Consider the following 25,511-nt stretch of genomic DNA (forward strand, 5'->3'; position numbering starts at 1 on the left):
AAAAACATTCTTATAATTTAATGTTTTATCTGAAATAATCATGTATGAGTTTTTAAAGAGTGCCCTTATATAATTGCAAATCTCCAATATAATCAAAATTTAGTAGGAAACAAATATCAATTTGTAAAGAAATAGTTGGTATATCTTTAATTTCTGATGAATCTCCTTAGTATCAAGTCCTGCTTTACTATCATATTGGTATCGATGCCATGGACCTTTTCCCCTTTACACCAATGATATCTTATAATTGTTAAAAATAGAACTTTGTGGAAATCAGAGTAGCTGCCTTTTATGAGATTGTTGTTTTTAATTATTTTATGTATCTCACACCAAAAAATTTTCATCATAGAATCTGTCACATTTTTCCATATATCGAAAGGCCTGCCCAGGGCCTTATTTAAAAAATCTTTCTAAGCCAGTTTATTAAATGAAATTTCTTTTTTCCTATAACATTTGACTCAAATAACTTCAATTTGATTACATAAATATTTACTGAGAACCTTCTAGGTACAAAGTTTATACTTTGTACAAAGTGGAAATAAAAACTAGTAAAATACAAATTTTGGTCAAGAAATTTAATCTAATGGAAGAAAAAGTATACAAAAAATAGAGTATATGCCAACATATAAATAATACTATATAATCATTTCCTGATCATCTCCACAAATATGGTCTTGTGTACACACATACACACACACTTTTTGGTACAGATTGTATCTCGGATGAAAATAGTATTTAAGACCACCTTTGGATGATGATAGAATCCTGAAAAAAGGAAATGGATGTTCCCTGAAGAGAAAACAGCTGGAGAAAAAGAAAATAAATCAAGACTGGAATGTTTTCAGGGGAAATAAGTAGACTTGAGAGTGGGAATATGGGATGAAGAAGGGACTAAAGGGAACCCAAAGTAGAATGTGATATTTAAACTGTAATCAGTAGGATCTTCAATGCCATAGGGGTTTATATTTATTTTGTTTTTATCAGGGAAGTGAAACTACTGGAGATACTATCTTATATGGCATCTCAGTATGTATAGTGGATAAGGAGTGGAGGCCTATGAAATAGGGCATCAGGTAGGAGTCTTAGCAGTGTAGATGAGATTAAATGAAGTCTGATTGAGGCTGGTAGCAATGGAAATGAAAAGGTAATGTATGATGATGAAAGCATTATCTGTTGCGCTTATTTCAACATTCTAAAAGTATATGTCCTGTGTCTGCCACTTGCCTCTGATTTCTGGAAGAAGCAATTAGCTCATTTATCTCTTGCATTCCTTATGGGATATATGAGCACCTAGTGGCTAATCAATAAATACTTTTTAACTAAATTAACAGCAAATTTTCATAGAAGGTCAAGTGTAAGGATGTATGTAAGTACAAATGTACCACTGCCAGAGGGGAAAAACAGTGCAGTGATGTACCCTGCTTATCACAAATTGATAAATGTATGCTTAGTTATATTTGTTAACATTAACCACTTTCCATAGACTAAAGTTTTTCAAATTATTCAGTGGATGGCACAAATTCTTATATAAAATAAACCAAGAATATTTTTAATTGTATTGTCATAAGTTTTATCAAGTTAAAACATTTTATATTCATAATTTTATTAGTAATAAATTGTTTCTATACAAGAAGAATGTATATTTTTATCGGGAATTAATGTATTTTTGATTATTTAAATGTAATTTTTTCATGCAGTCAAGAAGCCATTGAAAGTATAGGTAGATAAGGAAAAGCTTTTTTTTTTTGAACAGAGCTAACATTTTTCCTGTTCATTTATTTACTCATCTGTTCAGTGAACATTCTTTAGACACTTAAGAATTCTCACAAGAAAGGAAGGTGTATATACATAACCACATTCACCTGGTTTACGGCTATACAGTGCTTGAATCTGTTGCCTTCTAACTAAGGATCTGTCAAATATTGTTTGAAAGAGTAGGCCTCAACATGACAAATACAAAGAAACTTTTGTGTTCATTGTACCAACCATTCAGAGTACTAAATGTACCAGCTGAGCTTTGGTTTAAAGTAATGTGTTTTATTACACATTACTAAAATTTCTTTAAATACTTTTTTTAAAATTTAATTTGTTTTCTTATTTCTGTGAATATTTTTCATTCTTCCCCCAACCATCCTTCATCTACCTCAGGATTAGAATAATAATGTATATTTTTGCATTTAGCTATAACAGACTCTCTTATAAAGTCTACTAACTATGGGATAATGTGTTTGCCAATAACATTTTAAAGAGGGGCAAAATGCCAACCTCATTCTAAGAAAAAAAGTGTGGTGGAAAGCAGAGCAGTAGGGAATAAACCTTTTTGACCAGGGACTGTTTCGCTAGATCTCCCAGGGACAGCAGGCAGTATTGAAGCCACAGGCCTGCAAATTGGCCACATCTGCTCTTGAGCATGCCTAACTTTCTATTTCATCTCTGCTGTAAACCTGACTCAGGAATGTCACCAATAACACATCTGCTAATGGGCTGCCACTAATTATTAACTCAAATGATGCACATAAATTCGATGAACCTGTCCATCAGGTCTTTTAGTCATTTTGCAGGAATGGATAGGAAGCATCTATGTTATAATATAAAATTAAGTTTAAATAACTTTAAAATAATAGAGTCTACCATAGACTATCACAAAATGATGAGAGTTCCCGAAGCCTGATTCTTCTTGACATTAACACCTGCTCAGTTCAGACCAGCTGTTAAAAGGAACTTTGTCTTATGAATATTTGGTATTCAATAAGTCGCCATAGTTTATTATATTATTTTTTAATTTAAATCATATCTTTGTTCATTTAGAGTATCAGACTTCAGTGTCCGTTCGGTCTATTTTGACTATACTTTGCATTTCAAGTGAAAGATTGAAGATAAGTTGACTTTAAGATAGCCCACAGCAGTGATTATATTAGCCTTTTTAATATTAGTTTAAGCAGTAGACTTCTGTAATATTGATTACAATGTTCTGTTTCACCAAACAAAAAATCAAAATTAAGCATATCTAAAACTTAAATTTGTGCCACCAGATTTAGAATTAATTCAACACTGATGCCACACTTTTTAAATAAATACAGAATTGTTGGGTAAGCACAGTATGATATTTTGATTCATTGAAAGAATGGTTGACCATCGATGTATGATCTAGGAGATCACAGTTCTATTCCCGGTCAGGGCACATGCCCGGGTTACGGGCTCGATCCCCAGTAGGGGGCATGCAGGAGGCAGCTGATCAATGACTCTCTCATCATTGATGTTTCTCTCTCTCTCTCCCCCTCTCCCTGAAATCAATAAAGACATATTAAAAAAAAAGAATATCATTTAAAAATTGGTAGTGAAAGCTAACTATATTTTAATCATATCTGTGGTTGTTTAAAAAGCAAGATGATTTTCTCCCAAATTCTTTGTATCTACATAATTAACAATATAAATTTCTTTGCTCTTCTACCTATAAAGATTACAGTTGCCATATAGCCCCACCCCCTCTCTCTCTAGTTGAAGCAGTGTAGCCTAATCACTAAAGAACCTAGGCTCTGGGACAAACTGAGACTTATAACAGTTCAGAAGTCTTTTCATATTAACTTAAAAGCTCATGGGGTAGGATTTTGAGAAGATCTTATGAGCAATATTATTTTAGGATTGGTAGAGAATTCAGATATGATCGTTTCATTTTATAGTTTAGAAAATCACTTAAATTCACACAGACAATTAATAGAAGATCTAGAACTAGGTTCTAAACCTTTAATTAACTCTTAGTGTTCAGTGTTGTTTGCCTCGAATCATGTTAGAGTATTACCATGCTAAAAAGAAGGGAAAGAATTGAATATTTTTAACATGAGTGTTCAACTTCTCACAAAATTGAAATCTCAGAATACTAATATAGTTTAAATTAAATAAAAATTTTATGATACTTATGACCAAAAAATATATACACACACACACACACACACACACACACACACACACACACACGATCTTTACAGCTTATAATCTTATGAAATCTGTCTCGTTAACAACTTTTACCTAAATTTATGGAGAACTAAGCAATAACTGGGCATCATTCAAAAAAGCAGTTGGAATCAATGTTATTTCAGGAAATTTCTAGGCAATCCTTTTTCTCTTAAGTGTAATTAGTGAAAAATTTATATTTAGGATATAATTTAACTGGGTCATTTGCATCTTGTACTTTAGAGCTTGGAGGTTGTAGGAGATAAGGAGAAGCTTTTTAACCCCATATTTTAGTAACGTACAGTCTGTTGCAAGTTTTAGGAGTTTAGTATATTTCTAAAGGTACTGTTGAGTTAAAGTTGTACCTGTCTCTCTTGCGTTTAACTTCTTTAATCATTAATTATTAACATGCTCTCATATAGTGAAAAGAAGACGCAGCTGAATTATAAGTATGAATATTCAAAATACTCTCCTCCTTCATAATAGACAGTATTAACACTATCCTGTAAATCAAGTAACTCATTTTCTAATTTCTAAAAACATTTTTCACACATTTTTCATCTGCTAGCTTTGACATCCAAGACCAGGAAAATAATTTTAAGTTTGTTCCTCTGGCTAGTAACATTTGCAGCACTCTTTCCATTGGGGAAAGTCCCAGAGGGAGAGAGAAAACTCCAGGAAGTGAAGTGAGTGTCTAACTAGAATCCTGGCTCTGCTGCCTTCTAGCTGTATCACTTTGGGTAAGCTGCTTAACATTTCTGAGCTTGTTACTTCATCCATAAAAAAGAAGTTTATAATAGTATCAACCCCATAGGAATATTTTAAAAATGCAATGAGATAATAAATGTGAAGTTTTTGTAAAATTTAAAGTTGCCAAGTGTCATTATAATCTTGCACATAAAGAAAACACCTGTTTGCTACCCAATTGATTACTAATATCCCAATTTCTTTCATGTCTTAAATTTCTTACCCTACTATTTAAATTTTTTAAAGTATACTCTCATATTTTTTAAATGAATGAAAGACACATATTCTATACTCTTTAACTCAATCTTGAAATTGAATAAAATATAAGTGTTGTAAAAGACTCTATACCATGGCATGGTATGAAGTCTTTCCATGAACTCATTAAACCAAAGATCTTACTGACTGAACATCAAATTTATTGAAGTTTTTTGCAGTACTTTTAACTTTTAAAAACTCTGTGCACAATCCCACACCCCATGGTAAGTAAAGGGATGCTTTACAAGGGTAGGCACCTATCAAATACCAGTCTGCAAAAGAGCACAGATAATAAAAGCAGAAAATAACGCCTGAATAGGCTGTTATCATACCAAGTAGACAGCAAATGTTTTAACTTGTGATCTAGTTATATAGAGAGGAGCAATTATTATATCGTGCCCATCGAGAGAACAATAATGGATAAATAAACATTTTGTAATAGAGGCTTGTTACCTGCTCTGCCCTCATGTAGAACAAGCTTCTTAAATCCATCAATTCAACTTCTACGTAATTTTTCTGCAGGGTGTCCCAAAAAATATATACACACTTTGAATAATTATTAATTCCAGTGTGTTAAATCTGAAAAGAAACATCAATTGAGCTATCAGAAAAATGTATGTGTATATATTTTTTGGACCACCCTATATTTACCAGATACTCTTCTGGATGTTATAGGACATAGAGTATCCCTGTTCTTTGAGCCCTGCTTTGTGAAAAAGGAGATGTGTAATAAAGGAAATATATAATATGTCCAGTGAATGCAAATGCTTTAAGAAACTTGAGGCAGAGTAAGGGTCAGGAAGTGGCAGTAGGACAGGGACACTCTAGATCGGGTGGTCAGATAAGGCCTCTCTGATGAGAGTGATAGGAGATGAGATCAGAGAGACAGCTGAGGGTCAGATCATCGAGAACCCTGCGGCCGTGGAAAGAGCTTTGGATTTTATTCTGAGTGACTATTTATTTTTAAAATATATCTTTATTGATTTCAGAGAGAGGAAGAGAGAGATAGAAATGTCAATGATGGCCCAGCCGGACGTGGCTCAGCGGTTGAGCGTCGACCTGGGATCCAGGCGATCGGGGTTTGATTCCCGGTCAGGGCACATGCCCGCTTGGGGGCTCGATCAGTGACTCTCTCATCATTGATGTTTCTGTCTCTCTCCCTCTCCTTTCCTCTCTCTGAAATCAATAAAGATATCTTTAAAAAAAATAAATAAATAAAGGGGTTTATATGATAAAAATTGTTAAAAAAAAAAAGAAATGTCAATGATGAGTCATGGATCAGCTGCCTCCTGCGCTCCCCCTACCCAAAACCCAGGCATGTGCCCTGACCGGGCATTGAACCTCGATCTCCTGGATCATAAGCCGATGCTCAACCACTGAGCCACACCGGCCGGGCCTGAGTGAATCTTGAGACTATTGACTTTTGATCAGAAGTAAGCTGTGGTCTCATTATCAATAAGCTCTCTGACTACTATGCGAAGAATAGACTTTGGGGAGCAGGGGTGAAACTGTGTGAACCAATTTAAGGTAGACTGGAGAGTAGTGAAGCCAAGTTCATCCCGTCCAAGTTTATGTACAGCAGTACTGAGAGGGATTCCTTTCATTAGGGATTTTTTAAAATATATTTAAAAGCATCAAACACTCTACTGAGAGCCGTATACAGTTTACTACACCAGTTTCTATGCCCCTATCTGTAAATAACGATTAAGGTTTGAGAATAAGTCTCCAGCTTCTCTCATGAAGAAGCTTATCTTATATCCATTATGATAAAGGGGAGAATTCTTATCAAATTTGTGTCCTCTTATGTCCTAGGTTGCTGTTGTCCCAGTGTCTGTGTGGGGCTATCCCCTCTTTGCTTCAGGCCCCTTGTTAGAGAGGTAGTTATGAGACTTGGTTTGTTAAATCCAGGAAAGGCTGTGTTAAGGCCTCAGCTCTGTCTCTGCAACCTGAGCACTCTGTGGCTCCTGGTAGCTGAGTGTACAGCTGTGTAGGACGCAATAAGAGCTAAACCATTTTGGCCAGCAGAGAGATTTCCTGCATCCATTGGAGCTGAAAATGGTTCTCCCACTGAGCAGCCACAGGGCACGATTAAATAGCATCCCAGGCAACAATAGCTCTGAGTTGTGACTGTTAATCACTTAATGCTGATGGGATTTGTAATTACTCCGTCTCCAACGCTGCCAAGTTCTCTGCCCTTTTCTGCCCTGACTTCAGCAAAATTTCACCTGGACTTCGTACAGCGGCCAAGCACAATTCCTAATATTATAGGCTTAATACAAAGTGCATTTCTTCCTCCTTGTAGAAATACAAGCAGGTCCTACTGAAGGGCACCTGGCGAGCATTTTCTCTGTCTTCCAGTGGAGATGGCAGGAAAGAATCAATAATGGAAAATGTGATATAAAAACCCAGGATTCTAACTAGGTTTCCCGACAGAACCCTCCTTTGCCTCTTCCTGTCCCCACCCTCACGATGAAATCTGATTTAATCAGAAGCACAGGGAGGAAATGCTTTGTGAACATTGTAGTTCTTTGAAAGAAAAGGAGGGAAGCGGGCTAGAAACTGAGGAAGGGATATAATGTTAATTACATTTCCTAACTGTATTCTATCAGACAGCTCCCTCCTCCTTCTCATGTGCCTCTCAGAGTCACTAGACTGCTTGTGCTGGCAGTTTGGAGGAAATGGCCAGATGTACAAAGGAAAAAAGCAATTTATACACCTTAGGGATACATTTGACTCTGAAATTCCAATGTGCTATAGAATTATAGCCAACAGTGTCCCAAATCACACTAGACTAGAGGGAGCTTTAGAGAAATAAAGTTGAATAAAACTAATAGATAAGTATCCTCTAACTTTAGCTCCCCAAACCCTAAGTTTATCTTTAAATGACTCAAAACTGTTATGACTATTAGTTTATTGTACTCTCAGGGCCACCATAAATGGACATGCCTTGCACAGTTCTCCAGGGTTCCACTCACAAAGCCCACAATGCCCATAAGCAGTACTGCAACTTGCTCACCAGTTCCCTGCTTACCGAGTAGTCTTCACTCTTCGAGCACTCGTCCCTGCCGCCACTGAAGTCACACTCATGTCTGATGCTTTTATGATTTATTTGTTCACTTCTTCACTCAAACTTTGTATTAAGCATCAACCTTATGCCATTCTCTGATCCCAGAAAAATAGTTTTAAACAAGAAAAATATAGTAATTTTTGAGTATCTGCTATGTGTCAGGCTGCAAATGTGACCCCTGACATACATTATCTTTTTGAATCTATCTATTATCCCTTTTAAATCTAGATGGAGCCCCTCCAGAAAATTGTTATTAGCTATGGAAATGGATCTCATCCTGGCTGCAGAGAAAATCAGGGTTGATCTGAATAAGTTTTCTGAGGGATCATTAGAATAAGGTCAGTGTGTTGCCATTTAAATTATACTCCAGCATTGCCAGAGCCAGTGGTCTCTGTTCAGCCTTCTGGTCATTGTTGGACACTCCAAGCCTCAAAGCTCTTTCTGTGCATCTCCCTCTGTTTTTAATTCCCGTTACCTTTACTCGTCCTTCAAGGTTCGGATTAAACATTATGCATTTAATTACTCTGAAGTCCTCTTAGATCTTCATGGGAAGAATCGGGTGCTTTTCATCTCTGTTCCTATCATTAAAACCCAAAAATTTCTCTAAAAACCACTTGCAACCCCAGATCAAAAAACAAAAAAAAGCATGTACATAAAATTATGCAGACATGTTTTTCTTCTAGCTCGTTTCCTACTTAATTGTGTGATGTTCTTAGAGGTTATGTGACTTACCTCAAATCACATATAAACCCTATAAGGAGAAAAAATTTGTCTTGGTCATCAGTGTTCTTCCAGTGACTAGAACATTGCCGGGCATTTTTGATGCTCTCAATAAACATGAGCATGCTAACAAATGAAAAAATGTTTAGAGATTTTCAAGGCTTTTGGTATAGCTAGAGTGCAGAGTTTTGGAGATGTGGGAACATCACGAGAAATTTGTAAGATGAAGGTAGAAAAAACTTAGGGACCAGATTCTTAGGAACTGCATGTGTCATGTGGAGGACTGTGGACTATATTTTAGGCCCTGTGTGTCCAACACATATCAGAGAGTCAAAAACAATCCCTTTGAGATTTTTAGCAGAACCAGAAAATGTGAATGACAATGCACATTCACTGTCCTATATGCTTTCCTCATGATCCCAACCAGATCAACCCAGATGTTCTCTGACTTAAGGATTGCATCCTTCCTCATCTAGCGCATCATCTGGAAATCAGAGTGATAGCCATTTTTTATGACCATCTGTTCTTGAACTTGAAATCAAGTTATTAGCAACAGTTGATCCTTTGTGGTCTTTCCAATGAGGCTCCACCAGCTCTATAGCAAACAAAGCCTAAGTGGGCCTGTTCATACATTCCTGAACATGCCTGAACTATGTATACTAATTAGTCTTCATTTTACTAGTGCTTAAAATGAAAAACTTTTAGAACTAGAGATAAATTAGTTCATCTCCTTGAACACCCTCATGTTACACTAAAAAAAATGAGATCAAAGTGGATTGTTCAAGGTTAAATTCCATGATTTTTTTAGGTGAATGGGAGGTTTGCATCAGAGAGAAATAAAAATTTTATGGTAGTTTGAATCCAGTAGACCCTTCTGGGTCTGCATTTCACTGTAGCTTTATTTTATGAGCAGATGGATGAAGGTCTAGTAACTTGATGAAGAAGCTCATTTGATCTAGTAACAGATTGTTTAACAGTGTGTGGAAAAACCATTGGTTTTCTTGCCAACCAGGAAATGTAGAAGGCAGGCTGCATTTAGGGTGCTAAATGGATGTGATGGCTGCTGTCACCATGGCAACCAGTTGTTTGTTTAAAGGTTTTTTTCAATAAGTCTTAATGATTCTTACTTTCTAATATATCACTGAATTCAAACCTTTCTTCAGCCAGCACCTTCCCACACCTGTTTACTTCAATGGCCTCTCTCTTCTATCTTTTTCCACCCTAATCTAACTTTCTCAAAAGTAAAGAAATGTTTTTCAAAATTTATTTCTGTTACCATCATTATTAACCATAGTATTCACATACATTATTCCTCTCCTTGCCTCTAAATCCCATCTGTTTAGTTTTCCAAACCCCAATGTAATGATTATTTCCTCCAGGAAGGCTTCCCTTAGTTATTATACCCTTGGATATAGAGCTTTCAGTGTGCCTCCTGTCAGTCTCTTACACTCAATTGCTGTAGTTTTTATCTTACTGTTAGTTCAGTTGGTCCTGAAGTAGGATGTGCAGTGCAACTATTTGTATATCAATTTATTTTTACAGTGACTTTATTTTTATTTTGGAGAGACAGTGCATAAAAAAAACTTTATAGCTGTAACTCTGTTTGTGAGGTTGACTGCAGCCAGTCATCAGAACAAGACACCACCCAGCTCCGCCTGTGCAGCCAGGGTGAAATCAAATGTGCAGTCCGTGATCCAGCCAGCGGACTGCCTTTGTGACTGTTCATCCAGACACACTCGTGTGTGTGAGAATAAAACAAAGGCCTTCTTACCTGAAAGAAAGTTCTTAGAGCACTGTATCCTAGACTTTATAGCCAGCTTTCAAATGATTATTTGCCTGAAGATACCAGAGTGTTTTAAAATTAATACGGGAAGTTCATATTTATATAGAATCGCAGTAAATGAGGTTACCCATAAATAAAATGCTCAGAAACTCAAAGCTTTTCTCATTTTAAGCCAAAATTACCACTTCAGACAGTTTAAGGATTTGGGATAAAAATAACTAAAAAATAGAGTGCGCATCTCTACTTCTTCAACAGAACACTTAGGACATTTTTCTTAGCTTGTGACTCAGAGTCATCATTTTGAATATTAATTACTTTTCAAGTCTGTAACAAACTGTTGTTTTTCAGTTGCTGAGGGATTAATGTTAGTTCCCCTTGATACAAAATGGTCTCGATTGCTATCCTTTTTAGAACACTTCTTTTATATGTATGGTGTCTTTCGGCTCTCATTATTTCTGCCTTCACTAGACCTACTTCTGTAAGTTTCCCCGCCTCTACATTTCACGAGAGTTTTGACCTGGTGTAGATTGATATACTAAGTAAACATTCTTGTTAGAATTTTGCCTAAAATTATAGTTAATGGGTGTTGACTAGGAAAAGATGTAGTCTCATTAAATAGAATTTTACTGCATAACTTCGTTATGTTTATGCTGGCTGTTCAGAGACCTTTCTGCTTATTTCCTGGTCCTTTGCTAGGTGCTAGAAGGTTCAGATTGTTGGGACTGAGTTGGCCTCATAAACCGCAGGGGTCTGGAGCAGATAGAGAGGAGGCAACAACTAGAACTTGAACAGCTCCCTGGAGTTGTGCCATCAACACAGGATAGACTAGGTGGTGGACACTGAGGATTAGTACCCACTGTAGCTGAGCACTGTAGCCAGAATCCAGAGTTCTGCTGTCACATTTTTAAAGGTTCTAAAGACATTTTCCTTCATTAAGTTCATTTTCATGATTATCTCGTAGATCACTTCCAGCTCTTAAAAGTTGAAGAATATTGCTATTTACCTTAGAGAGTATTCTGCCCTTTTCAGTATGTAGGCAGTTTTATTTCTTACACATCTATACTTCCCAAAGGTAAAATTTAGTCTAATGAAGAATGAAACTTTTGTGCAGTTATTATGGATGCATACTATAGATTAATTTTTACCACCCAGTTCATTCTAATTTTTTTTAACTCCTGACTACATGAAGTTTAAATATTTAAGTAGATTTATTACTACAGTAATAGGCAAAAAGCCAACTAGCTTTTATACAGAGCTGCTCAGAGATATCCTTTAATCATGCTTTTTGTTTTCCATTTATGTGGACTAGTACTTTGGTCAACTCCTCACTGTAGCCTCTTTGTATTTACTAATAGCTGTTAATAACAGGTAGTCAAAATTATGTTCTAACTGGATCCATAGAAAAGATCTTTGACAGATAGGACCCAACGTGATGAACTAACTTTGTTTTAGCTGGTAAGCATGTGATATACCTAGAGAAGTACAAAACTACTCCCACCATTTATTTAATGTATAAAAGTAAAACCATGTCAGTCAGACACATGAAAATGTTTTATTTACAAATCCCTTTAGGTGCCTCTGTGCACTTTTTTCCAGTTTGCACATAGTGCATTTCCTGTTGGATTCTAAGCATTTCATCTCAGAGATCATGTCTCCTGTTTCATTTCTAGCTCCTCCATCACCATCCCCGCCGTGTTTATTGGTGGAACTTAGTATCTTGCTCTACATTCGTAATTTTTACCAGCTGACAACAAAATATGCCTACTCTAATTGATAGTTCCTGGAAGCAGAGATGATACCCATTACAAGAATTGGGAATGGCTGCCAGACAGAAAACTTCACCCCATTGACTAAGCCAAAAGGAACATTTGGAAAAAGAGATAGAAAGTGAAATAAGGAAAGAATCATCAGATAAAGACAGAATTCAGACTTCTTTCCTTAGCCCTTTACAGAATACTCTTCCTTTTCAACTGAGATCTTCAAGGGCAGAATCCTGCCATGCCTGTCCTGGTATCTACAAGTACCTACCATGAGCCCAGCAAGTAGTACTCAGTGCTCACTTGGTGGTGAAAAGAATGAATCCTTGGCAGGAGGCTGTACTCACGCTGTTTTCCCTCAGGCCTCTCCTATTGGGTCTCGCTCACTATTTTGCGTCTGCAGCAATCCAACAACAAGAGGAGACCCAGTTGGATATATTTTTCTTATATTTATTTTTACTAATTTTTTTGAAAAATAATAATTGCTTCACCTGATTAATTTTTTTCATTTATCCAGTACTTACTGAGCTCCTGATATGTGTAAGGTACTGCTCCATGTGATAAAATTACAGCAACAAATAGCATCTTTTACCATATGCCAGATACTGCTAAATACCTTGGGGTTTGTTTAGAGTGTATTATTTAATGATTAAAATCCCTGTCACATGGACATTTTCCTCAATTTAAAAATGAAGTTTCAGAGATCCAAAGCTTAATTAAATTTTTTAGGATCTCACAGCTAGGAAGCAGAAAACAGAGTCAAGACCCAAGTTTAACTCACTCAGAGTGTATTGTATTAATTATTAGGCTTTACTGCTTCTAGACCATGAATAAAGAAATGGGAATACATAAATCAGAACCTGAGCTGTAAGAACATGTCCAGTAAATGTTAATGGCTTGTCACGAACAATTTTTAAGAACCTAGTTCTTTGACCTGAATGCATAGCAACCTATTTCCTCCCAAATTAAATCTACCACAAATTGTCTTACCAGTAATGATTTGATTAAATCCTGTAAACAAGTTTTTGAGAAGCATCCTAAATGTGCATTGTTCACACTCACTTTCATTTGTCCGCAATCTATGCACCAATGACAGCAAATATATCTATATCAGGGCTTTGTGGACAGTTTATAAATGAAACAAAGTAGGTAATTTTTTATCTAGGTTAATGAATAATCTTTTCATTCCTTAAAAAAAATCCACTGAGAGCTAGCGATGCACCAGCCCCTTCTGCAGGATGCAAAAATAAGACAGATAAGAACCCTGTTCTCCCAGACCTTATATTAGGGAATTGGGGGTGGGGAGTGAATTTCAAAGATAATTTCTGATGATGGTAGCTGCTATAGAAAAAATATGAAGGATATGTGAGTAGGACGAGTATAGGATAGGAAGAGGGAAGACCTCGTGGAGAGATGCTGTTTGAGCGGAGTCCTGCGTGGTGAAAAGGAGTCAGCCATGTGAAGATTAAAAAAAAAAGTAAACGCAAGACCAGAAGCAAGAACAGACTTCATTTGTTTGAACAAGAGAAAAAAAGGCTTTTGTATCTGCATCAGAGTGAGCTGAGGGGAGAGGCAGGAGACAGAGTTAGAGAGACAAGTGTGGCCCAGATCACACGGGGCCCTGTGTGTACAACCTTGTAGTGCATTGTCCAAAGACATATTTAAGAGTTAAAGGTAATGTTCTTAATTTCACCAGAATGATAGGTATATACACAGAATTTCCCAGATACACTAGGATGTATAGTTACCCCACTTATATGCCAGGGTAAATAATTTGAATTTTATTACAGTATAGCCGTGAGCTCTTAGATGGTATGAAGTAGGAGCGTGAAATAATTTTAGTTGCATTCGTAAAAAACCACTTTAGCCACTGTATGAAGATTAACTCCTGAAGTGGGAGATCAGTTTTAGAGACAAATGAAATAATCCTGATAAGAGGTGATAGTGGCTTGAATGATAGTAATATAATTGAAAAGAAAGTCAGTAATTTAGGATACATTTTGTAGATAGTTGAAGAGAAGACATGGGTCGGATGTAGGCATGAGGAACAAGTAAGAATAAAAGTGACCACTAGGGTTTTGGCCCCAGCCTCTGGGTGAATTATGTTACTATTTGCTGATTTTGGAAGGGCTGACAGGCATTGGTTTCAGAAGATGATGGAGAATGAGTGGAATCAATGGTCTAGTTTTGACTGTATTAATTTTGAGATTCCTGTTAGAAATACAAGTGGAGTTGTTAGGTAAGCATCTGGAGTAGGATATAGTCTCTTTTCTTTCGCCGCATGGAACAGCTTGCTTGCGTTGTTATTTGTATCTTCAATAAAACAATTTAAAATGGCATTCAAATATTCCATTAAAGTGATTTTTTCACTCAACACCTTTATTTTGTTTTCACACTCCAGTGTTTGAAATTGCTAACAATACCAATTGCCTTTCTAGGAGAGCGTAGACCTGGGTGAAATCATGTTTTCCCTTTGTTATTTGCCAACTGCTGGACGTATGACATTGACAGTCATCAAGTGCAGAAATCTGAAGGCTATGGATATTACTGGCGCATCAGGTATGCACACAAGTGGCTAGTGAGCCAAGGATATACTCCCAAATGAAATATTCCATGTATCCCAAAGTATATGTAGCGATTGACTTAATGAGTTCATATGTCTGTGTTGGGGTACTGTAAAAATAGAAAAAGAGATCACCAATGAAAGGGCTCCAAATCAGCTCCTTATTTACATTATCAGTACAAAATTTTTAAAAGACATTACCAAATAGATTGGCTTTGAACTTGGGTTTTAATTTTTATTTATTTCTCTACTGATTAGTTCTTTCCGAAAAATACTAATTTACCATCCACTTCCCTTTCAGCTAGTCACTTGCTTATAAAAGAAGATTCTTGGACTTGAAGGCATGCACTTCGAACTTGCATTAGTCTATAAGTGAGGGCCATTTGAAGACCTATGTAGACTGAATTTGTTTCCCTCACCTGATCTGCCAAGAAATAACCAGATTCCAAGACCACCATTTGCATTTGCATTCTTACCACCTTTCTAACTAAAAATTTGGCAACTATAGGGACTGAAAGAAACAATAAAGTAAATAAGTGCTTGAGGTTCCTTCAAGACATTCTTGAAGGAAATTTCTTTTGAGCTAACTTTGTTAGTGTTGAAGCCACATCATGCTCTTTTATCCCTTCATTTAAGTCACTACAGTTCTGGAGGATTATTTATAATTGAATATGCAAACTTTGGCATAGCTCTGTGAAAGAAAAATACTAAGGGCAGAGTAGGGAGGTCAGTGAGCATTTGTTAAAATAAACAGAAATAAGAAATAGTATTGAAGAATGACCTGGGGGGTAATCTATAACTTTGTGGTTCTTAAGAATGAAAATACCTCCTAAATTTGCATTACAAAAAGCATGAGGAAACTCTAAATTCTTATGTGGAAAGAGGTACAGGATTTAATATATGAATTTTTAAAATGAGATGCAAATATAAATATGAATATCATGCTCCCTTCTTGTAAGAATGGGAATTTTTAGGATATATCTTCATGTTGCTAATATTTGCATAAATAAATACTGAGTGGTACCCAGAAACTAAGGGGGGATGGAGAGGTGTGGAGGCAGACGGAGGGAGACTGGGAGACTTCTCATTGCGCATCTTTCTCTAGCATCTAGATTCTTGAACTGTCATGATTTACCTATCCATTTTTTTAAATTTGCAATACATAGTTGATATATAAATGTAGAAAGAAAGAAAGAAAATTCCACGTTTATTTTAAAAATAACCCAAGAAAATTTCTTGGGTCAACAAGTGTTGAAGAACTTAAGATAAACAGTGTACTCTGCAAATTATTGTTTATTCTATTCTTTCTACCATGTATCAAAAGAGATCAATTTTTGAGACAAGCAAACAGCACCAAGGTTGTAATTAAGTACAAGATTACCTTTTATTTATATGAAGCTTTTTATGAGAAGAGTGCGTGCTTTGAGAACACCACCTCATTAAATCTCACAAAAGGCTTGTGAATCATCTAAGGAGCCCGTAAATTATCCTTGTCAAGAGTAGAGTAGAGAAATGTCATCAGAGACACGATGGGGGCATCGAAGGATAAACCAGGCCTTGTTCCCATTGTTATTGAGAGTCCTAGGCCTAGGGGCTCATACACAAAAGTAGATCACAAAAATGAGCTTCTTCCTTAGAACCTACTTCTATTATTGAAAAAATTAAAAATAAATGGAAAATAGCCATTGAACATTGCCATTTCACCTTGCTTGCTTCTACGTACCCTTTCCCTAGCCACAAAATATGTTTTTGCCCCTTGGAAGATATGCTTATAAAATACATAGATAAATCTTTCCAGAGTTCAAAAAACATTCGTTTGCTCTACTAAATTAATATTGCCATCATTTTGGCCTATCTAAGGAAATAAGATTTATTACTGTATTGATGGAAAGAGAAAAAAAGTGGTGGTGCTATAGTTGGAGGATGACCAGAAAATAAAAAAATAAAGATAGAGCTTAGGAATTTATTGTTTTAACCAATACCATGCTCACCCCAGTACCAACACTCCCTCCCAAAGTCAGGCCTCCTTTTTTATAAAAAAGGAAAGGCTTTTTAAGAAACTTTTGTGTAATACTATATAACTTTCTATTGTACTGTAACAGTTGTTCTACTTAAGGTGGCAGGAGTAGGGGTAGAGACAGTCAGCTGGGCAGAACTTGTTAACAAGTATTTGGTCCCTTGGCCTGTAAAAATATAGCCCAACTAAATTTTTCTCTTTCCAGTTGGCATCGTATTTGCAATGTCGTAATAGAAACCTTCCTTGTGGCCATCCTTAAGGAACATGTTGACCTTTTTCTAATGCTGTTGAGCATTTAATAATTATTTGTAGTGATCATTTCTTCCATCTGAGCTCCTTATCAAGCACCAATGCTATGACTAAAATGAGACCTCTGATTTTAGTGCCTTTTCCAATGATTGAAGAAAATTCTAATGTAGTTGTTGCTTTCTAACTTCTCATTGTGATTGTATTTACTTGTCTTGATGTAATGTTGCTCTTTCACAAGTTTTAGTATTTTCACTCTAAATTATATTGAAAGAAATTAACTTTAGTACAATTATTCTGACTTGTTAGGATTGTATTCCCTAGAAATCACTTCTAACAAAATGTGTCCTCAAATAGCTGTAACTAAAAGACTCATAGTTCCGGACTGGCTCTTGCTACATGAGTGAGTTTTCTCTGTTGTATTAAAAATAGTGAGATCAAGTTAATTCTTTTCTAGTTCATTCAAGATAAATGCTTTTATTTAAAGTAAGAAGTCTTAGACAGTCTGCTGCCCCCAAATAAGTCACATGCATTTAAAACTGGTGATATTAAAGAGCTGAACAATACCACTATTCTTAGTAACAGTTAACTGCAATTTTATTTGTGCTTCGTCCTATCACTTTTATTTAACAAAATTACCTTCCCACGCCTAGATCCTTATGTCAAAGTGTCTCTGATGTGTGAAGGTCGAAGACTAAAAAAGAGGAAAACAACTACAAAGAAAAACACCCTGAACCCTGTGTACAACGAGGCCATCATTTTCGACATCCCCCCGGAGAACGTGGAGCAGGTCAGCCTGTCCATCGCCGTCATGGATTATGACAGGTGCGTGTCTGCGCTCGCGGAGGGCCAGCGCGCCAGGCCTCGCCAGCAAGGCCCGTCACAGCAGCTTTAGTGTCAGTGGGAAGAAGAAAAGTTATTCATTCGAAACTCATTTTTCCCATGTTATAATATGTCTCTGTTTTTTTTTTCTTCTCCAAAAGAAGTCCCTCTTAAGTTGAAGAACAGGACACCTGGGGCTGGTGAGAGAATGGGTACAGACGCAGTCTGGAGCACATTCTAGAAAGCACTATTGTGAAGCCTTTTGACACTGCCAACAGATTAAAATCAACGGGGTTTATCAACGGGGCTGGAATCTGAGCGTTATGAGGCTTATGCGAGCTCTGTCATTAGCTAGCTGTGTGGAAGGGCAAGTCATGCAGTCTCTTGAGGATTCACTTTGCACATTTGTAAAACATTCGCAAAATACGGAACTGTGGACAGTGAGTATTAAGAGGGGAAGGTAAATAAAGAGGTGGCCTGGGCATGCAGCCCGATGCCTTCACATAGATCTTAAAACGCTGCTTTGTGACAGCCCTTCCAGCGCACACGCCTGGGGCCGCTTCTCCTTCCTGAGAAACTGCAGGCGCAGCTCTGAGGGTCCTGCTGCAGAGCGCACTCTGTCCCCCCACCCTTCCCTGGGGCGACATGGCACCTCGTGCCTCAGCCCACCCAGGCCCCACAGCCCTGCTCAAGTCACCGCTTCCTTGTCTTTCTCGGCTAACCACCCTCTTCTTCCTCTCAACTCTTGTCCCACCTTAAACGTTCACATCTCTTCTTTGGCCCTTGCTCTATACTTCTTTTTATTGTTTTGCTTTTCATATTTATAAACCTTTTGGAAAGGAATATTGTATGCGTAACCTACAAAATTATCAGCACTTAGACTGTGTCTTAATATGTTTACTTTGTTCTAATGACAAGTGGAAGAGAACACACATATACAAATATTTTAAAAGAGTGTCCGTTTCATAGTACCATGAAAATGACAGAAGTCAGGACCCTATAGCCTAGGGAAATGACTGTGCCAGCCTCTGGCTCAGAGCTAGGAAAATGAAGCTGTGAAAAATAAAGTGATATGTATCATCTATTGGAAATTAAATTATATCACAGTTTACAGAAAAAAGCTATCATTAGAGAGAAAGACAGAGAGGTCTTAAATTAGTTGAAATTTCAAACTCTAAAAAATGTACCAGTTTCATCGGGAGCCCTTGTCTGACTTTACCAAAAAAAAAAATGACTTATTGATTTCTCAACACAGTGATTGCAGGTAGATTCAACTGAGCATTTGTCACTCAGACAAGTTTAGGGAAATGGATCCCGACAATATATAAAACAGGAAGATTAAAAAACTTATTTCAGAAGTATGCTTGTTTGGGAGACTTAATATTGAGGAAAATGATAGTAAACATACAAATCTATGTCAATGACAGGAAGAAAGCAATGAAATGTCCTAAAAATCATCTCAAAGTCTCCTTAGAGATGTCTGTCAAAATAACCTTTAGAAATTCCTTTAAATCACTCTCCATTCTTGAGAAGCAACTTAGCCACTTGTGCACTTGAGTCGTCTGTCTTGATTCAAATCCTGCCTCTGCCTCTTACTAAGTGTAAAGGCAGGCAGGTCCTTGGACTTCTGTGTGTGTGTTTCTGTCTGTAAATGAGATGATGGTGATGATACTCAGTGTCACGGTGTGAGGATTAAGTGAGGCAGTACATTTAAATTACTTAGAACAGTGCCTGGAACATAATAAGCTCCAAAATATTAACTGTCATTATTATTTTGATTTGTTGTTGTGAAAACAGGACATGAACGGAAAATAGGAATGCTGTTTGGTATGCCCTGGTGCTATTCAAAACAAATCAAATGCCGTGGTACTGAACATAGCCCTGCCCTGTTTAATTATAGTACAAGCATAACATTCACTGCATAACATTTAGAGTCAATTAAATATGGTCATTTATACAAGAAAGTGGATATTGAACTCTTAGTGAGAAATATGAGCATCGTTATAAAACATTAAGCCTTGTGGAAAGAACGAGATTTTGATTTACATCACTTACAGTTAATAGGATTGCCTCCAAGAAAGAAACTCATCACATAGGTAAGGACCAGCTGGCATTTCTCATTCACACTATTTTTATTATTGCGAAATGTGCTCAGGTTACAAAGCACTGAAATGGTTTGTGTGTGTACTTTTACAAGTCTGTGAATGCTGATTCTGTTTAGTAACTTTTAGTTTACTTAAGATTTTTTATTTACCCTGAAGTAGTTTGATCTGCAAAATCATTTAGAACGTGTCACAAAATCTAGTGTTTTAATCATATGTTTTAAAATTCTGCTAAGATGTGTGAAACTCCATTTACCTTTGAATGTCGGAATGAAAGTGTAATATTCTCTGAATTGTAGGGTAGGACACAATGAGGTCATAGGAGTGTGTAGAACAGGACTGGACGCTGAGGGTCTTGGGCGAGACCACTGGAATGAAATGCTGGCCTATCACCGAAAACCAATAACACATTGGCACCCCTTGCTGGAGGTGAGCTCTCTGATTTCCTGGCACCTACTCTCTTTTTTATCTCTTTTGCTTAAATAGTTTTTGTCTCCTAACTATTCTCTGATGTTTTATATGTTCACCTTTAAAAAAAAAACAAAACAAAAAACACACAGATATTACTCTTGCTTTGCCCCACAGACTCTGTCATCCAGTATTCAAAGTTCTGTGCATCTTGTTGGATTTCAAAACACTAAATTTTCTGGGTTGGATATTCCTTTGAACAGTAAGCCCATAGAAACTGCAAGTCTATTATTTTCTTTGCATAGCCTGAAAACTTATATCAGTGAATGGTGGAACACTCCAGTAAATTCATTACTAACTGGAAACTGAATGTTGGTGTTTTTCTTTTTGAAAACAGCTACTTCACCTAAACTTCCCCAGAATCCCTAGAGATACTAACAACAAATACCACTCATCTGTGTAAGAGGACAGGTATATCTACCCCAACTCTGGCCAGGAAGTAAAAGTGCTCACAGATTTTGAAAATATTGAGGCATCAGCTTGCCTGAGACCAAAGCTTGGCTGTGCCTTGTGACTACAGATGGGAGAACCTTGGGGCAAGTTACTTTAACTTAAGTTCTGCTATTACTCTGTAATAGCAGTAAACTCATAAAGTAAAACTAAATAAAATGCTGAATATTGAGTTCTTTGCCCTGAGTATGACACAATGTCAGCTCCAATTATATTAAATTATTTAACCAGAAGAGGTATCGCCACCAGCTTCTATCAGGATTTTTAACCGTGAAGTTAATTGTCAGTTACCTCGAAACAGTGAATGTTGCTAGATGGAAAGACAGTTGCCGGAGACTCTTGAAGAGTCGCAGAGGACGTTCTTTATATGACCTGAGTAATTGAGAGGTGATGCATGTTGACTAAAGGATTTGTGGTAGATGATGGGACGCGTGCAATTCAGTAAAAAGGACAGTTATGATAACCACATGGTGAGTGGATGATCTATTGCCATCTCACCATGGATAAGATTCTGCTTCCTGTTCTGGTACTGGGCACAGTGTAATTAGCTACTAAATGTCAATGGGCCCAGGTTCTAATCTCAGCTTAGTCACAAAAATGTGACCTTGGCTGTGTTACTCAGAACATTATAGGGAAAACTGGGTGAATGTGGTATGAACGTTGCATGCTCAGACAACAGAGGTGAACTGTCATCATAGATATCTGCTTACATATATATGTATGTGTGTTTCAGATGTTTACCTCACTTCATCATTTAAAAGGCAGACACTCATACAAATGCACATTTACACAGCAAGAACTTTTAACTAATGAAAGGGCATATGTTGCACACCCCAGGGCATATTATAATTACATATGACTCTGTTTAATAAGCAGTTATGCATTTATCTGATGAAGGGGAGCTATGGACTAGGCCTTTGTTTGTCCATCAAAAAATAAGCTATACTCTGGACATCAGAAGAAGATCCCAGGTATTTTTCTAGCAGCGAAGTATCTGAGGGCAGGTGGACTAAAAGATTACGTAAATATACTTTCTCCAGCAAACAGCTCCTTTTTTCCAACTCCTGCACCTACATTCAGTAGTCAAATAGAACACACGAACCAGAGACCTAAGAACTGGCTGGATTTTGCAGTGTGGGAAAGTGATGCGTGTGTAATTATGTGTCTTGTTGCCAGAGAAAGGATTAAAATGGGAAGGGAACAGTGCGAGAGCTGGGTAAGTCGGTGGAACAGAGACTAAAGCATTGTTTAGAAAAGCTGTTTATTTCGACCTAGATAATCAGGAGTTTATTCTGGCGTAACTGAACTTTTAAAATACACGTAATATTTAGGGAATAAGAGAAATTATTCTTTATCGCTTGTGACTCCCATTTGCCAAACTTAGACCTAGTCATCTCATTAATTGCTCCTATAAAAGTCACTTCCTGCTTTAGAGCAAGTAAAGTGCAGCCTCTTGTGCCTAGAACCTCTTATTGCATCTACCTCCTAACAATTGCGCCCCACTGCAGTACAGCAATAATTATTTTACAATTAGAACTGAAAGCCCGTCATAGAATGTGGAGTGGGTCTCCGGTCATGAGCAGTTGTCTGTGCATCGCTGCCCTGCCCCATCCGGCCCCATGCCCTGCCCACGTCTCTGTGGGGTACTTGTGTGCTCTCCTGGGACCTGAGAAGGTGAGTTCTGAAGGGCAGGGGAGTTAGGTGTATCTTCTCTTCAGAGGCTTGCATGTCATGCGTGAATATTCACTACGAAAAGGCAGTCACCATTACCCACTTTATTATATTTTATACTAGATCGTGCATTATGGAATTATTGTCTTTCAGCTACCTGGCCGGGCGAACAGTTTTGATAGTCAAGGATCCTGTTCATCTCCCAAACCACCTTCCACACCGTAATGCCTCCACCGTAAGACCATTGCAGCAAGGACCCAGGACTGTGCGCTCATCAGATCAGAAACGAGTAGAAGGGTTGATTTCCTCATTTAAAATATAACCTGGTAGGGAACAAACTTGATGTGCAATTTTTCATTTCCTTTTTTGTCTGTTTATTAACTTTGGACATCTTAATATATTTTACTTGAACACAGATAGTCCTTACTTTCCATGAGGCATTTTATGCTTGTCACATGCCTATTAGCACAAAGAGTGTTCTATTAAGCTGTAATTCTTTGCAGAAGCAAAGAAATACATCTTTAAAAAGAATCGATAGTTATCAAAAATTTAATATAGTTTATGCTGCTGTTGTATAAAGTAGCACGTCACATATGTATGGTTTTGATTTTGTTACAATGATGTTCATTTCTCGTTATGCACATATTTCTATATAAGCTTTAATGGAAATTTTGAACTTAATTTGCACAGCATTAAATCCTTGTGCCACCAAATTAATATTACTTTTCTGATAATATATTCTTTCATTCTCAGTAAATTATTTTCTTGATGAGGTTTGGCTCTGCTAAACTCAAAACTTTGTCTCTCAAGCTTGTTGTTTAAAACATACAGATAAAGCTATAATTTAAAGAACCATTGTGAATATAAATTTAAGAAGTAATATTTAGTAGCTGGAAAATGGAGGTTGAGCCATTTGGGCTACCATTTTATACCTTCTCAATGTTCCATTCGTTCACACGTCCGTTATGCTGTTTAATTGATATTTTTTAAATTCTAATAATCTTAATCTGAAATGTAGCATTAGTGTTCCTAGATGAATAGAATTAGAAGTTGTCCATTTTTTGTTGTTTGTAAGGTTTTCAAGTTCTGTGACATGTATATGTTGTGACATGAAGCTACATGTAGATCCTGTGTTTCTGACAGACCATATTAACAGACACCAAAGGTCCACTAAATGTCTGTGCTCGTTGTCTTTTAGGTTGTACACAGTAATGGTGACTTTCAAACCCAATCAGAAGCTAATCGTCAAAACGGTATTTTCTTAAAGATAGGATGACTTATTTTTCAGCAAGTTATAGAAGTATACCATAAATAATATAATTTCAACGTTTAATAAAAATAAACAAATAATTCTGAAGGCCCAGACCCACAGTCCTTAAAAAAGGATCAAGGATCAGGCCACTGGCGGTAAAAACTATGCAAACGTTTTTACAAGACAGAACTTTCTTTCAAGTCAGGCCACCTTTTTATCGTCTTATTGCTGGGCCCTAGTGGAAAGTATCTCTGTTGAATAACCCCAACCTTACCTTTGAGATTTGTGCTGTCGATAGCACATATTTCAAGCTTATCCCAAGATAGGAGTTTAAAAGAACAAAACAAAAAGGAAAACCTGTATTTAGAATATAAAAGTACCTTCATCAGAGTGAGAAATTTTTGCTAGCAATTATAAAATGTTTACCTTAATAAAATCCTATATTTCTAAATATTAAAAAATAAAAAGTTTTAAAAGCCTTGAAATTTTGTTCATTGGCATCTCTCGTGAGGATGGCATTACTGTCCATTAAGATGAAATTTACACATTTAACATTATAAAGGCAAACACAATTCCCTAAAATTTTTTAAAGGCTTATTACCATCATAATGAAAACGAATATTCCTAACTAAATTTTCTCATTGAAAATAATAGAAGAAGCCTATTTGAAACTATCTGGCTACTTTATCAAGCCTAAAAGAACCATTGCTATAGACAGAATCACTGAACAGGACATTTCCCATTTGGGATTTTTTATTTTACCAGAAAATAACAATTGTCATATGGGAAGACAAAAGTCATCCTCTTGATAAAATGACATTTTTGGAGACATTTGGTTTTATTAGTAGATAAGACTACAGCTTACAACTAACTAGTAAATATATTTCCTAAGTGAGTGTAATAATTATTTTCATCGGCAAACATATTTTTAGGACTTTATATTCATTCTTAAAGCTCATTCATGCTTTTCTTTGCCTCGTATGGAGAAAAAGCCAGTGCTTGTGATGAAAATAAATACAATCAGCCAACCAGGAGACTTTACTATGGGGATTATAAATTAAAATAAGTTTTTATGGTAATTTTTAAGAAATGTTTCCTAGGGATTAGAATAAACTCAGCATGCCAGAGGACTTGTTAGTCCTGTGAGGGTGAGGTAAGGAGAGAAAACTCTCCACAAGGCATTTTTCATGCAATACATGAAAGAGGTTTACACTCATATTTATAAAGTATGATCGCTTAAAATGATAGTTCATATTACAAAAATGCAGTCCTACCACTTTTCAATACAACACATCCTCACTCTACACATCCCCACATTCATACAAACACAACGTATACGTGTGATTGAAGATGGAATGTGTTTCATTTCAGTATTTAAAATAAGGTTTCATGTCACCAATTTCCTCCACTAATTTGTGGGGGGCACCACATTTTAATGACAGCACTGACACATGAATTTGCAGCTTAGGTATATAATGAATACCTAATTTTCAGGGACTTATTCAGGGACTTGCCAAACTTAAGTCTAGGAAAAAGGAGCCAGTGTTGATTCATTAGCATAACAACACCCATGTTCTTTTTGGGTTATTTATTTATTTCTTTTACCTGATTCCCTAAGTAATCCAGAGAATGAGGAAATT

The 25,511-nt window shown here is 36.6% G+C and overlaps 1 protein-coding gene across 1 annotated transcript in view; it reads left to right on the plus strand.

Moving 5' to 3' along the window:
- SYT10 (synaptotagmin 10) overlaps positions 1 to 24,203 on the plus strand; it is a 58,159-nt gene extending 33,956 nt beyond the window's left edge. Inside the window, exons 4-7 of the mRNA XM_081129204.1 lie at positions 14,719 to 14,839; positions 17,760 to 17,931; positions 20,330 to 20,459; positions 22,773 to 24,203. Of these exons, the coding sequence (XP_080985330.1) occupies positions 14,719 to 14,839; positions 17,760 to 17,931; positions 20,330 to 20,459; positions 22,773 to 22,844 (495 nt within the window). The 3' untranslated portion in view covers positions 22,845 to 24,203. The remainder of the gene's footprint in view (positions 1 to 14,718; positions 14,840 to 17,759; positions 17,932 to 20,329; positions 20,460 to 22,772) is intronic.
- Positions 24,204 to 25,511: the final 1,308 nt, after the last annotated feature.

Source organism: Miniopterus schreibersii (assembly GCF_964146895.1).
Source record: "Miniopterus schreibersii genome assembly, chromosome: 2".
Lineage (NCBI taxonomy): Eukaryota > Metazoa > Chordata > Mammalia > Chiroptera > Miniopteridae > Miniopterus > Miniopterus schreibersii.